Source organism: Salmo trutta, chromosome 35 (assembly GCF_901001165.1).
Source record: "Salmo trutta chromosome 35, fSalTru1.1, whole genome shotgun sequence".
NCBI classification, from domain to species: domain Eukaryota; kingdom Metazoa; phylum Chordata; class Actinopteri; order Salmoniformes; family Salmonidae; genus Salmo; species Salmo trutta.
This window is the reverse complement of record NC_042991.1, coordinates 11,907,592-11,923,855: the sequence shown is the minus strand read 5'-3', so window position 1 is coordinate 11,923,855 and position 16,264 is coordinate 11,907,592. Positions and strand designations below refer to the sequence as shown.

General features: G+C 44.2%; 1 protein-coding gene across 15 annotated transcripts in view; it reads left to right on the top strand.

Moving 5' to 3' along the window:
- The window catches only part of LOC115174620 (neurexin-3b), a 343,543-nt gene that overhangs the window by 13,451 nt on the left and 313,828 nt on the right, over positions 1–16,264 (top strand). For all 15 annotated transcript variants that reach the window (XM_029733338.1, XM_029733339.1, XM_029733330.1 and 12 more), the window contains 3 exons: positions 9,839–10,087; positions 10,573–10,762; positions 15,318–15,701. In XM_029733338.1, the coding sequence (XP_029589198.1) occupies positions 9,839–10,087; positions 10,573–10,762; positions 15,318–15,701 (823 nt within the window). The remainder of the gene's footprint in view (positions 1–9,838; positions 10,088–10,572; positions 10,763–15,317; positions 15,702–16,264) is intronic.

Genomic DNA, 16,264 nt, shown 5'->3' with positions numbered 1-16,264 from the left:
AGCGGCAATAAGTAAGAAAGCCCTGACGTCTGCGGAGGCTGCATCGCAGTAAATTATGCTGTACGGCCACTGCAGACATCGCATTGCCATGCAGAGCTTTAAACCCTAACCCTTTTCCTAACCTTAACCTCATTCACCTAACCTGCTACACAAATTGAAATAAAATAAAATGTTATTTGTCACATGCGCCGAATACAACAGGTGTAGTTAGACCTTACCGTGAAATGCTTACTTACAAGCCCTTAACCAACAATGCAGTTTTAAGAAAATAAGAGTTAAGAAAAATATTGACTAAATAAACTAAAGTTAAAAATAAAAGAGCAACAATAAAATAACAATAACGAGGCTATATACAGGGGGTAGCGAGTCAATGTGAGGTAGTACAGGTTAGTCGAGGTAAATTCACCTAACCTGCTGCGTTAGTTCTCCTAACCTTCTACGTTAATTCACTAACTTGCTACATTAATTCTCCTAACCTGCTATGTAAACAAAACATCTGTGCCGACAAATCGTCCGTATCAGCACACCGGTGCTTCTTTGATGCCAAGTTGCTTTCAAACGCCGACCTGTACTGGACATTATTCACAAATGCACTTTTCATCACATACCACCTGAACAGTAGCTCATTAAGCTAGGGTCAAGGATTAGGAACTAATCAGATACCATAGGTACAGGATACCTTTTGTTGTTCAAATAGTTTGTTCATTTTACTGTAGTCTATGATAATCTTTTGTCTTCAGCATCCTAAATAATACCACAAATGCACATTTAAAAAATAATTTAAAAACAAGCAAAAAAAAGGTACGCAGGGTGTTAAATGCGAACCTCATATTCAAACTAACTTTAGTTTATTAATATTCGGACCTATCCATTGCGCCACGAAGTTTTGATGGATTTAGAGAAAAATAATAAACTTCTATATAAACATCAAACATGTTTATTCCTGACCAACAGATGTCACTAATGAGCATTGTGTTCAAAGCTTTGAGCAATGAACCGTTTTTCGCCACAATGTGGTGAAAGACCCAAAAGCTTCAGATAACCTCAGTTTCCCATCACTACCAAAAAGTCAAGAAGTTGTGTAACTATAATGTGTAATTTCCTCCGACGTGATCAAAGCAGCAACGGGGCGTCTGAAAAAGGAACACACTTTTGTCCATCGGTAACTCAACACGGGATTGGTCCATGGATGTCTTTGGTCCAACTTCTGGACTAATCTGCTGCTGATGTGTTGAATACTTGAATAATGAAATAGGCTCTCATTCTGACCAGAGGCTTGAAGTTCAGAATTTGAGTTTTATATTAAAAAAAATAATAAAAAAAAGTATTCAGAACCCTTCCTTTTTTCCAAATTGTGTTATGTTACAGACTTGTTCTAAAATATATATATTTTTAATTATCCTCATCAAGCTACACACAATACCGCATAATGACAAAGTGCATAATGACAATACCACAAAATGACAAAGTGCATAATAACAGTACCGCATAATTCAGACCCTTTGCTATGAGACTCAAAATTGAGCTCAGGTGCATTATGTTTTCCATTGATCATCCTTGAGATGTTTCTACAACTTGATTGGAGTCCACCTGTGGTAAATTCAATTGATTGGACATGATTTGAAAAGGCACACACCTGTCTATATAAGGTCCCACAGTTGACAGTGCATGTCAGAGCAAAAACCAAGCCATGAGGTCGAAGGAATTGTCCGTAGAGCTCTGAGACAGGATTGTGTCGAGGCACAGATCTGAACACAGTGGCCTCCATCATTCTTAAATGGAAGAAATTTGGAACCACCAAAACTTTCCTAGAGCTGGCCGCCTAGCAAAACTGAGCAATCGGGGGAAAGGGTCTTGGTCAGGGAGGTGACCAAGAACCCAATTTTAACTCTGACAGAGCTCCAGAGCTCCTCGGTGGAAATGGGAGAACCTTCCAGAAGGGCAGCCATCTCTGCAGCACTCCACCAATCAGGCCTTTATGGTAGAGTGGCCAGACGGAAGTCACTCCTCAGTAAAAGGCACATGACAGGCCGCTTGGAGTTTGCCAAAAGAAACATAAAGGACTCTCAGACCATGAGGAAACAAGATTCTCTGGTCTGATGAAACCAAGATGGAACTCTTTGGCCTGAATGCCAAGTTTCACATCTAGAGGAAACCAGGCACCATCCCTACGGTGAAGCATGGTGGTGGGAGCATCCCAGGCAGGGGCTGGGAGACTAGTCAGGATCGAGGGAAAGATAGAAAAGAGATCCTTGATGAAAACCTGCTCCAGAGCTCTCAGGAGCTCATACTGGGGCGCAGGTTCAACTTCCAACAGGACAACGACCCTAAGCACACAGCCAAGACAACGCATGAGTGGCTTCGGGATAAGTCTCTGAATGTCCTTGAGTGGCCCAGCCAGAGCCCAGACTTGAACCCAATCGAACATCTCTGGAGAGACCTGAAAAAAGCTGTGCATCGACGCTCCCCATCCAACCTGACAGAGCTTGAGAGGATCTGCAGAGACGTTTTTTCTTTCTCATTATGGAGTATTGTGTGTAGATTGATGAGAAGAATAAAAAAGATTTAATCCATTTTAGAATAAAACTGTAACGTAACAAAATGGGGAAAAAGTCAAGGGGTCTAAATACTTTCCGAATGCACTGTATAATCTGGAACTGGTGAGAACCCCAACTTGTGTGAGTAGACCATATAATTATCCTCCATTTGAGGGTTCCATAGAGAGAAGTGAGATCATGAGAGGGGTTTTAAATTCTGAGAGCCATTTTTCGTTTGCAAACCCCATTCCCTTTCCTATGACTACTAGCCTAGCCATGTCAGCAAATGACTGTTGTCTAAACACACACAAATTTGATTTGGTCACTTGTAACTTTCTGTTTGGACAGTCAGTATTCCAAAATGGATTTGAAAAACCAAACTGATTTGAGCATTAAAGTCTGCAGTGTGAAGGAGGCTTTAGTGTGCTGATCTAAAAGGTTAAACTGATTCTAGATCAGCAGTTTTATACTCTGAGATGCTTTGGGAATATTGTCCCAGAACCTTATCAAATCAAAAATGTATGTTGGTCACATACGTGTGTTTTGCAGATGTTGTTGCGGGTGTATTGAAATGCTTGTGTGCTTTGAACCCAATGGACATTGGGTGCGTTTAGACAGGCAGCCCAATTCGTATCTTTTTGACAAATCAGATCTGAAAAAGATCTGATGTGAAAAGATCTGATGTGATTGGTCAAGACCAATCTGTGAAAAAAGATCAGAACTGGGCTGCCTGTGTAAAACCAGGCATAGAAGTTTCACAGTGTGAATTGGCACCTGATCATTTCTCATAATCTCTGGCTTGTTGAAATCAGAACAGGTGCCGTGTGCATTTCTGATAGTAGCAAAGGTTGAGTTCCTGCCCGAATAGATGCATAGGTGTTGCACTGCATCAACCAATGGTTGTGGGCCACATCATCGACTTTGCAGTTGGACATCAGATCGCTATATCATATGTGGTTAGCTGATATGTTAAATACGTATCCGGGAGTTGTAAGACTTGGCATGTGTCTGCAATGTAGTCAGGGAGGAACTTAACCAAAGCCTTTCCATTCTTGACTTTCTGAGGGTAGGTCTATGCCACAGACTGCTGATACGAGTCACAAAAACATGATTCTCCATTGAGAATGACTGAGGGGGCTGTGATTAATCTGGGGTCGGGAAACTAGGCCTAAGACCCTGTTCCTCATAACGCCCCGGGGCGGACTGGCCATCTAGCATTTCGGACAAATGCCAGATGAGCTGGTCCATTTTTTGCCCAGTGAGCCTGTCTAACTTCAGTTTTTGCACAAAATTATAATTATCTGGCTAATAATGGGGTTCTCAAGGAAAAAAATGGGCAGGTTTGGGGGCCTTAAGGAAAAAAAATATCTGGTGTGTTAGAAATGCCAGGGTCAATTCCTGGTCCCAGTCCGCCCCTTAATCTGTTTACAGAGTGGTTACCTCTACAGCATTATAATGAATCACCATGTGACTGGGGGTTAGGGGAGTCATAGGCTACGTCCCAAATGGTACCCTATTTCTTATTTAGTGCACCGCTTTTGACCAGGGCCCATAGGGCTCTGGTCAAAAGTGGTGCACTGTATAGGGAATAGAGTGCCATTTGGGACGCAGACACAGCATGGTGCATTCTACTGCATGCCAACCCTGGCTTGACTGACTGCAGGGTACGACCCTTACAACCATGCCCACCCTGCCTTGGCTCTGTATGGGCGCATGAACTCTGCTTGATAACACATTGCCATTCTCTCTCTCTCTCTCTCTCTCTCTCTCTCTCTCTCTCTCTATTGCTTTAATAGCCTCTTTCTTCCTCGCTGTCTGTCTGTCTGTCTGTCCAGCCCCCCTCCCTTCCTCCCTCCTCCCGCCCTCTCCTGCTCTGTACACAGCTGATGAGCGATGATTCAGTTCATTTGGGCCCACTGGCTGGATGGTTGGATCACGCTTCATCAGTGTCTTTCTCTTCCACTGCTTTTCTAATGTCAGGCCAGAGCTGTAACAGAGGATTAAGGAGGGATAGAGTGGGTCAAGAGAAGGGGGGGTTAGACTCATCCCTGCCCAGCTTCTCTCTCTCTCTCTATCTCTCTCTCTCCCTCTCTCTTTTTTCTTTGAAGAGAACCCACAGAGTACAGCTAAGCTCCACCGCTCCACAGAGAAAGAGCTGATCGATAGCACTGAATCCCACCCTCCCTTCTGCCATCCCTTTCCCTCCTTTCCGCCCTCCCTCTCTCGCTGCCTGGGAATAAAAGAGGATGCTACGGTATTGTCCTCCTCTCTTCTCTGCTTCCTCTGCACTCCTCCACCCCCCTAGGCATAGGGACGATAGCGTCATGCCTCCATCCGTCTTGTGCTCAGCCATGTGGGCCAGCAGTCACGTGACGTAAGCCAGTGATCAGAGGCGGTAGCGATGGAGGCCATGCCTCCTGGCGTCCACAGGGTACCAGCGCCAAGACAGGCAGGCCAGTGCTCTAAGGAAGCCTCTTGTATTGCAGCTCAACTCTCTTGAGCCTGCTATACTGTCACCCAGTTTGTGGAAGGAGGAAGTGAAAGAGAGGCAGGGATGGAAGGGATTAGGGAGAGGGAGGGAGAGAGAGGGAGGATGAGACCAACATTTGGCATTTCGGATGAACATACTGCCCTCGTCATCCTAAAAGGCATCATCAGCCATGTTGTATTTTCACCAAAGCAGGCTTTTTTTCCCCATCAAACAGTCTCTGCTCATTTCTGTTTTGTAATATGAATCACACACAGCACAAATCCTACAGTCTATTTTCTCAGAGGCACAGACACAGCTAAATGCTTCATGGGATGCTCCTCTGGCCTCTGACCCCTGAGGGTATACCCAGCAAGCTTTGCCATAGAGAGACACACACGTATGTGGCTTCTCCCTCTCTGTAAAGCTAGCCCCACACATCCATAATACATACATAGCTTTGTGCCCTGTCTTTGTGTGGGGGGCTGGGATGAATCTGAGGTCAGGAAACAGGCCTAAGACCATTTGGCCTTTGCTTTTCTAAAGCCAGTATATCTTACTGTACTGTAACGCTGTGAAATCCCTACAGCCTCCACCTAGATGAGCTATTGTTACAATAACCTCACAAATTCATCTTAATGACACCCCTATTCACCCACACAACGACAATCAATTTCATCACCCCCACCCAGGAATAAGAATAATGATTTCCAATAATGATTATTATATCACATTTTATCTGGATCATACACCTCCTTTCAATTCCCTAATCCCTGCTGTCATCCAATTTCAAATCATATTTACGCACAGGCTCATTGTACCATCGATCTAGCTCTGTTTTGTTTTCATTACTCTCACCGCTCTCTGGAGAGATGGGATTGAGTCCTCTAGCTAGCTTAAACACAGTGGTGTGTGTGTGTTTACTTCTTTAAATGTAGCTGTGGGGACTGGCCTGTGTCTTCATTCCTTCTTATGAATACTAAGTCAAAATCATAGGAAGGAGAGAGGGAGGGAGGTATGTAAAGAGGGAGGCAGTGAGGCAGGCAGAGGAAGGCAGGGAGGCAAGTAGAGAGAGAGGCAGGCAGGTAGAGAGTAAAAGAGGACAGGAGGGAGGGGGAGAGAGATAGAGGCAGCCACGGAGGGAGGAAGGGAGAGATGGAGTGAGAAAGGCAGGCAGACAAAGAGACAGGCTGCCGGTGTGAACGGGGAAAGAGGGGGCAGAGAGGACTTGCACTGATCTATAGTAGATTAGTCTGTGTCTCTGCTCCCGACATTGATCAATATGTCATCTCAGGGAGGAAGAGAGAGGTGGAGAGAGAAGGGGGAAATGGAGGAGGAGAGGTGGAGGAGAGAGATGGAGGAGGAGAGAGGAGGAGGAAGAGGAGGAGAGAGGAGGAGAGCTGGAGGAGGAGGGAGACAAGGACGAGGAGAGAGGAGGAAGATGGAGAGAGGAGGAAGAGGAGGAAAAGGGGGAAAAGGAGGAGGAGGAGAAGAGATGGAGAAGGAGGAGAGATGGAGGAGCAGAGATGGAGAATCAGACATATTAAAGGCTGTGGTTGCATTGTGAATGGCCCCAGTGTGGCTAGGGGACAGCAGGGACGGCCTATGGATAGCATAATAAAGCTGAGATCATAACAAAGGCAGCTAGAGGAGAGATCAGCGGTGCGGGGAGGCCAATCTCTCTTTTCTAACATCATTTCCATTAGGTTATTGACCAGCAGAGCAGAATGGAGCATCCAGCCAGTCATAACCAGATTTATCTATCCACCCTTATTATTATTGTACAGAAGGGTTGATTGTGTTGGATTAGTGCGTCCTTGAATAACGGGGTAAGGAATGGTGGTGTTAAAGGCCACTTCTCACTGTCAAACTGAGCCGGAGGGTCAGTGGCATGTATTCACGGGATGCCAAGGGATGCCAGGCTCCCCCCCCAAATTTACCAAGAAAAAAAAGAAACAAAATAATGTATCTGTGTTTCATAAATGTCATTCAATTCGCAAGAGGCTGAATGTATCTCACTGGAGAAAGCATCCGAGCGAAAGAAACAGCGCCCCTCTGTCTCAGTATGGCTAGCCTAGCTATCTGATGCTGTCTGGTCTAAAAGAGTATGACGTTGTTGCCGCCCGATGTAAGGGAAGCCAGCGAGCATTTCGCCTCCCTTGTTAATCTTTTTTTTTTTATAATAGCCAATCAGTATTGAGCTAAACTGAGTGAATTTGGATTTGGCTTCACCGATCACATAACACCTTGAAATGTTGCATCTCATTGTGTCATTGTCCTCCGGTGGCTAGCTAGCTAGTTAAAATTGGCCCTTTCCTAAATTAGCCATGGATGGAGATAGGGATTTAGACTTGTGGTTTTACTTAATTCTCTGTACTGGCTAATGATTATAACGGCGATTGTGATCCAACCATTAATCCAACATTGTTGTGCCCCTGGCCTGAGAGGATGGAAGTTCAATATGTAGCTAGATGTAGAAGGCTAATGTTAACTAGCTGGCCTGGTGCATCGTTGCCCATCAAAGGAAGTTATGATTTTTATGGTTACTACATGATTCCATATTTGTTATTTCATAGTTTTGATGTCTTCACTATTATTTTACAATGTAGAAAATAGTAAAAATAAAGAAAAACCCTTGAATGAGTAGGTGTTCTAAAACTTTTGACCGGTAGTGTATACCAAACAAAAACCATTGATTTCAATGTTAAACAAACCATATGTACAATGACTACTTGAAACAATTTCCACTGAACTTTTTTCAAAAACACATTTACAGGAAGAACTGTGCAGATACAAAGTCTGGTAACAGAATAAAACTGGGGGAGATTTTACCGTAATTCTGTTACCAAACTTCTGCATCTGCACAGTTTTTCCAGTAAATGTTTGTTTTATTTACTGTGAAAATTATTCAGAGAAGTCAGTCATTGTGCATAGAGTTGTATGTTAAACTTTGAACTCAATGGTTTTTGTTGGCATACATTTTAAAGTGAGTCTCAGCGTAAATCCGTTAACGTGGAAATGCCCCTAGGTAGACTGTGTTTAGTGTTGGTTACAGATGTTGTTTTACACAAACACCACCTTGTCCAACAGCTCCCTAGTGACATACAGTGGCCTAGTGTACATGGACACTAATCCTCTCCTCTTTCCCTCCCTCTTTTTCTCTACTCCCCTCTTTCTCCCCCTTTTTACCAATTTTTTTCTTATCTAATTATCTCTCTATCTCTGCCTCTAATTCTTTGTCGCTACTCTCTCTCCCACTATCTTCCCCCTCTTTCTCTATCTTTCTATCTCCCTCCCTCCCTCCCTTCCAGTCTCTGGGCCCCTGTGTTGATCTACTGTCAAATCTTCCAGGATTATCTGTAATCCTGGAGCTGCAGAATCTGTTTGCTGACAGCTGTGTTCTCAAATATTACTACTACTGTTTGCCATGCACACACTGCCCTATATACCAGAACCAGAGCGAGATAGAGGGAAGGAGAGAGAGACAGAGATAAAGAGAGAGAGGGAAGGAAGGAAGGAAGGAAGGAAGGAAGGAAGGAAGGAAGGAAGGAAGGAAGGAAGGAAGGAAGGAAGGAAGGAAGGAAGGAAGGAGGAGAGGGAGGCAGAGACAGTGTGAGAGAGAGAAAAAGAGAGAGGGAAAGAGGGAAGGAGGGAGATAGGAGAGAGAGGGAAGGAGATGAGAGAGTGAGAGGGAAGGATTTAGGAGAGAAAGAGAGCGAGAAAGAGAGAGAGACAGAGGGAAGGAGATAAGAGAGAGAGAGAGATACTCTTATTCTTCCTTAGCAGAGAAAGAAAAAAAGAGAACCTTCAATTTTCCGCCTGAATGGATTTTAATTGACAATTCTGCCTCTTTTTTTCCCGTCATTTGTGTTGTATTTGGCTGTACTGCTGGTGCGGCGTTCTTCTCACAGTGTGCATTAAACGCTGGGGTGGGTTATGCATGAATAAATAGATGGTGGTATATACAGGGGCATTGATATCCCTGGGGAATCAGTTTGCGTCCCAAATGGCACCTACTGTAATTGCCTACGTACTGCACTACTTTTGAACCGGGCCCATAGGGCTCTCGTGGTCAAAAGTAGTGCACTATGTAGGGAACAGGGTGCCACTTGGGACCAGGCACAGTCTTAGAGCACCAGTGCTTTGCAAGTAATCCAAGGATCTTGTCATATAGATGTAGGATCTTAATTTGACTGATATTGTCACAGCAAAATGATCTTGCCGCAACGGAATTTGAACGTTTAGTTCATTATGTTACTTATCGGTCATTTGGCTATTAGCTGGCCAAAAGTAGCGCAATACTGTTGATATAACCATGTGTTAGTGTGGGCTTTCAGTGAATTTATGTAAATCTCAAAGCTCTTTTGCATATCCTGCGGTGCAGGCAAGTGTTCAATCATATTGTTAGCATGTGATCTTTCTGCATATGGACAGATTACAGTAAAAATGGGAAATGAAAATGGATATTGGATTCATGTGTTTAAAATACGACCAACATATTATATAAAACCCCATATTATACAAAACCCCATTTAATAGAAAACCCATATAATATTCCATATAAACTACATTTGACATTAGAATAGAACCTAAAATCTGGAAATAAAATCTGGAGTACATTATAATATGATACGTTTCCCTCTTTCTTTTTTCCATCTCTCCTCTTATTGAGTTTATTGTCCCTATCAGGCTGTCTTCCTGTCTGCTACGCTTTGAATCTTCAAAAGAGGACCAACATATTACACCGCAGTTAAAAAAAAACATATACCTTTATTCCATATATGGACCTAGAATATTATCCCTAATGATCTCTCTTCTCCTCCACTCCCTCCAGGTGGTCTACAAGAATAACGACATCCGTCTGGAGCTCTCCCGTCTGGCCCGCATCGTAGACCCCAAGATGAAGCTCCAGGGTGACGTGGTGTTTAAGTGTGAGAACGTGGCCACCCTGGACCCTATCAACTTCGAGAGCCCTGACTCCTACCTCAGCCTCCCCAAGTGGAACACCAAGAGAATGGGTTCTATCTCCTTCGACTTCAGGACCTCCGAGCCCAACGGACTCATCCTGTTCACCCACGGCAAGGTAACCTAACTAATGAAATACCCTGATGAAGGTCTGTTGAAGACCCACATTTTGGTTTAATGATCCATTAAATGTTTGTGAGATTAGATTACCAGTGTGCTGGTGTCCTGTTTCTAGTAAGTGTACAACTGTAAAAGAAAGTAACACACTCATATTTCCCTGCTGTGGATTTATTTGACCAAGGTTTCAGCTAAAGAGCCTTGATGTAAAGCTTTAGAAGAAACGTTGTTTATTCATTTGAGGAAACATTTTTAGAAAGGTTCGAGCATTTAATGCTGATTGGCTGACAGTGAAAACAAACGTTTTGTCATACCAGTGGTATACGGTGTGATGTACCACGGGTATGACAAAACGTATTTTTACTGCTCCAATTCCGTTCTTAACCAGTTTAAGGGGGTTTGTGATATATTGGTCATATACCACACCCCTTCTGGGCTTATTGCTTCCCATTAGTCAGAAGACTCAGTACCTCACCTAATTTCCAGGCCCAGGACCGGCGGGACGCAGCAGGGAAGAAGAACAACAAAGTAGACTTCTTTGCTGTAGAGCTGCTGGATGGAGGGCTGTATCTGCTGCTGGACATGGGCTCAGGCACTATCAAGGTCAAAGCCACCCAGAACAAGGTCAATGATGGAGCCTGGCACCACGTGGACATACAGAGGGATGGACGTTCAGGTGAGGAGAGAGGGGTGGGGTGGGGTGGGAGGAGGAGGAGGAGGAGGAAGAGGGGGTAGGGCTGTTGTGGTGACCATATTACCGCCACAATGGCAGTCATGAGTCATGACCACAGTAAAATTCCACGTGACCGTTGAGTCACAGTAATCTCCTCTTATGAACTCTGGACATGCGTTGGTGCTACCCAACTCACTAACGAGCATCAGGTTCTAATGGCCAGGTACTCAGGGCTCTATTGTCCCTCCATCAGGTCCTAATGGCCTGGTACTCAGGGCTCTATTGTCCCTCTAATCACTCTGACATCAATGCAAATACAATAGAAAATCACATCAAACACTTCTCATCAAAACAGTTGTGTTCTTTTATAACTCACCTCTCTGTGATGATCAATTTGAAGAAAGAAGTTCAACAACAGGCTGAAACTGAGTGGAAAACATGGTAGTTGTGGATGTTGGTCGTTGTGGATGCTGGTAGTTGTGGATGTTGGTCGTTGTGGATGTTGGTCGTTGTGGATGTTGGTCGTTGTGGATGTTGGTCGTTGTGGATGTTGGTCGTTGTGGATGCTGGTAGTTGTGGATGCTGGTAGTTGTGGATGTTGGTCGTTGTGGATGTTGGTCGTTGTGGATATTGGTCGTTGTGGATGTTGGTCGTTGTGGATGTTGGTCGTTGTGGATGTTGGTAGTTGTGGATGCTGGTAGTTGTGGATGCTGGTAGTTGTGGATGTTGGTAGTTGTGGATGTTGGTCGTTGTGGATGCTGGTCGTTGTGGATGTTGGTCGTTGTGGATGCTGGTAGTTGTGGATGCTGGTAGTTGTGGATGTTGGTCGTTGTGGATGTTGGTCGTTGTGGATATTGGTCGTTGTGGATGTTGGTCGTTGTGGATGTTGGTAGTTGTGGATGCTGGTAGTTGTGGATGCTGGTAGTTGTGGATGTTGGTAGTTGTGGATGTTGGTCGTTGTGGATGCTGGTAGTTGTGGATGTTGGTAGTTGTGGATGTTGGTCGTTGTGGATGTTGGTCGTTGTGGATATTGGTCGTTGTGGATATTGGTCGTTGTGGATGTTGGTCGTTGTGGATGTTGGTCGTTGTGGATGTTGGTCGTTGTGGATGCTGGTAGTTGTGGATGCTGGTAGTTGTGGATGTTGGTCGTTGTGGATGTTGGTCGTTGTGGATGTTGGTCGTTGTGGATGTTGGTCGTTGTGGATGTTGGTCGTTGTGGATGTTGGTCGTTGTGGATGTTGGTAGTTGTGGATGCTGGTAGTTGTGGATGCTGGTAGTTGTGGATGCTGGTAGTTGTGGATGCTGGTCGTTGTGGATGCTGGTAGTTGTGGATGTTGGTCGTTGTGGATGTTGGTCGTTGTGGATGTTGGTCGTTGTGGATGTTGGTCAATGTGGATGTTGGTCAATGTGGATGTTGGTACTCGCCTATTAGAGCTGATGCATACGCTGAGTGTACAAAACATTAAGAACACCTGTTCTTTTCATGGCATAGACTGATGTCACTTGTGAAATCCACTTAAATCAGTGTAGATGAAGGTGAGGAGACACAGTAAAGAAGGATTTTTACGCCTTTAGACAATTGAGACATGGATTCAGAGGGTGAATGGGAAAGAGAAAATATTTAAGTGCCTTTAAATGGGGTATGGCAGTAGGTGCCAGGCGCACCGGTTTGTGTCAGGAACTGCAAAGCTGCTGGGTTTTCCCCGCTCAACAGTTTCCCGTGTGCATCAAGAATGGTCCACCACCCAAAGGACATCCAAGCCAACTTGACACAACTGTGGAAGCATTAGAGTCAACAAGGGCCAGCATCCCTGTGGAACACTTTCAACACCTTGTAGAGTCCATGCCCTGACAAATTGAGGCTGTTCTGAGGGTATAAGGGGGATGAAACTCAATATTAGGAAGGTGTTCTTAACGTTTGGGACACTCAGGGCATATGCTTATTCATATGCATATTCCTATATATGAGCACAATCCCTAAAAAAATTGAATAAAAATAATGATTAGGCCGTTATACAATACATAGACTACTGCATATTACGCAGAAAAATATATATTTTAAATGATTTAAGATGTCTCTGGTACATAATTGGTCTAGCCTTCCCAAATTAAGCACTAGGTAGCTGCAGGAACAGGGTTGGAGAAACCATGGTATGTAGAGTTCGGACCGGCAAACCGTGCCAATATATCCTCCAAACACCGGCCTTGAGGGCATTATCACTTTTATGCAGCGGTGTTGTGCCGAAAATCTCCCCCCTGCCAGAAAATCCTCTCCTCCCCATCCCTAGATTTGTTTCGGGACTATATAATGTGGAAGGATGACATTGTATGAATAATGAAAATGAAATATGTCTATCATTATTTGAATATGTTGGTAACCCGTTGTATGAAAGTGATAATGCTCTCAAAGACAGTGTTTGGAGGAGATATTGGCACGGTTTAGTCATGGACTTAACAACACCCGTGCCAATATATCCTCCAAACACCGGCTTCGAGGGCATTATCACTCCAATAATGCACGTTCTTCAAGCCCTTTAAGTTAATCAGAAACTAGTATTCAACAATGCCATGGTATAATTAAGCAATAATGCATGAGGGGGTGTGATATATGGCCAATATACCACGGCTAATGGCTGTTCTTACGCACGACGCAACGCTGACTGCTTGGATTGGCCAGAAACCACAGAAGTTTGCTATTATATTGCTAATATAAACTGGTTACAAACATAATTGGAACAGTAAAAATAAATGTTTTGTCATACCCATCGTATACACTCTGATATACCACAGCTTTCAGACAATCAGCATTCAGGGCTCGTACCACCCAGTTTATAATGTAAAATAATGGCAAAATGACTTACAAGTATATCTTGTCTGCCAAATGAACAGGCCTACAGCCTTCATGGCATGGCGCATAGCCAGATAACATACAGTAGGCCAATTCCTCTTCTGTTCTTCTGAAATACATTTTCTTCATATCATAATGCTTCTTTAGACCTGCCTAAAACAAATAATGGATTTATTGTGATGGCGTATATTAAATTGATTTATTAGACTTGTTTAAATGTAGATGTTCCAAAGGTGTGAATCAGCCGCTGGTATATGGCTTGTAGAGTATGTGTGGAGGCCTGGAGATGCTAAACATGTTTATGTTAATTAATGGTCAATTACCATGAGACCGGGGGGGAAGGACAAGGAGGGGGGAGAGGGAAGGTGATGGTGGTGGAGGAGAACGGTGATGATCGTTATAAAACCCCTCAGAATATACATCAAAGGCATCATACTGTTGCAGGATTTGCGGAAGTATTTCTACCTTGTCCACAACCTGTACAACCCCGCACATTGACTCGGTACCGGGACTTTAGTTTATTTAGAAAATACTTTCTTGAACTGCGTTGTTGGTTAATGGCTGGTAAGTAAGCATTTCATGGTAAGGTCTACACCTGTTGTATTCGGCGCGTGTGACCAATACAGTTTGATTTGATCTTGAGGATGAGGCGATAAGACGTGTATCATGAGGATGATAAAGCAAAACCTTTTAAATCCTATTTCCTGATTCTATTTCCTCCACAGCTTCTTTATCCTTTGTGTCCGCTGACCTGAAGAAGGTTGGACAAACAGAACAGAACAGAGAAGAGAGGAGCTTTAGAGAGGAAGATTATATTTGGCGCGAGAAAGAGAAAGTCTGTCGTTGCCTTGAGCTCCATAACAGAATGGATTTCACTACATTAAAAGGAAAGAGGAAAGCGAGAGAGAGAGAGAGAGAGAGAGAGAGAGAGACTGACAGAGAGAGAGAGAGAGAGAGAGAGCGATGAAAGGAAAATATATAGAGAAACAGAGGCAGAGAGAGAGTACTAGAGTGAGAAATAGCAGAGACAGACAGAGAGAAAGAGAGAGAGAGGGAAAGAGAAAGAGATAGAGAGAGCATGAGAAGAAGAGAGGAGAGCGGTAGTAGTACTTCTGTTATTTGATGTCCTGCGTCTGTGTTATATATCAGTTTAGAGTAGCCAATTTAGCCCTGTGTCCACACATTCTACTTTGATGGATCACTACCTAGCACCAATGAAAGAAGGGAAGGAAGGATTGGGAGAAGAGGAGGATTTTCTGAGGGAAGAGAGAGAAATTAGACAGATATATGGATATGGGCTGAGTGGTGGTATTAGCTTGACGTTAGAGAACTGTTTCATGGGACTTCACATGATGGGATTTAAATCTCTTAGTTAGACATCGAGGACAGTTAGTAGTTCACTGAGGTGTTTGAAGAACAAACTGGAGTGAATGACTTGAAGTTCTTTGGAACCATAAACCTGATTTATCCACACTCTCCTCTGACCAATGGCAAACAACAAGCACTCTTGATCGTAGCCTAAGGCTAACATACTGGCCTTGTGAACCAGGCTTCAAGACTCTTCTATAATGTGTCGTCAGACACACAACTCTTGAGACTACTAGTCTAAGAATCTAAAACTACTCAATATTAGAATCGCTTAGACCCTAACACTAACCTTCCCTTCCTCTTTCTCTCTTCCTTTCCTCACTCCATCTTCCTCCTCTCCAGGCATCATCTCAGTGGACAATCGTCGTACTCCGTTCACGGCCAGCGGAGAGAACGAGATCTTAGACCTGGAGGGAGACCTCTACCTGGGTGGTCTCCCTGACAACCGCGTAGGCCTGGTGTTACCTACCGAACTGTGGACGGCCATGTTGAACTACGGCTACGTGGGCTGCATCCGGGACCTCTTCATAGACGGCCGCTCCAAAAACATTCGGGCCATCTCGGAGTCTCAGAATACCACAGGCATCAGGCCCACCTGCAGTAAAGTCACGGGGAAACAGTGCGATAGCAATCCCTGTAAGAATAACGGAGCATGTAAGGAAGGATGGAACCGGTTTATCTGTGACTGCACCGGGACTGGGTTCTGGGCCGGCACGTGTGAGAGAGGTGAGTCTGCTGCTTACTTAGTGTTTGGAAAACGGATTGTTGTCAAATGCACGTCTCATTCAATTTCAGTGCTGGGTGAATGTGCTGGCAGTCTTGAGGTTTTCTCCTTGTAATGTTTACGTCCGCTGGGTTAGCACTGAGTTGCATCGGCATGCTACGTTGGATGTGCGATTGGAGATTGTGATGCTCATTGAGATGGGACAGTTTTATCGGCTTGTATCTGAAACCCCAAACATGTCAAGCTTGGCCTAGGTGTCAAGGAAGTGAATGACAAGCTTCCGTTCTGTTGAGAGAGCCTTTCTACTAACTAAACTACAGAAGTTCCCGACTGGTTTGGATCAAATTACTTTTTTTTAGCGACGAAACGTTCTCCTCACTAAACCCAACACTAGAACTTGTGTTAGTTCAGCCAATTACAGAAGTGTGTTTGTCTAGCAAGGGACCTTACAGCCAGTGTTCTACTTTTAGCCTGATGGGATTATGAGAGGAAAGGAGTGGAGGAGTGTGACTTGGGACAGCTCCTTGTATTTATGGAGGCTTAGCTGAAAGATTTAATAGGATTC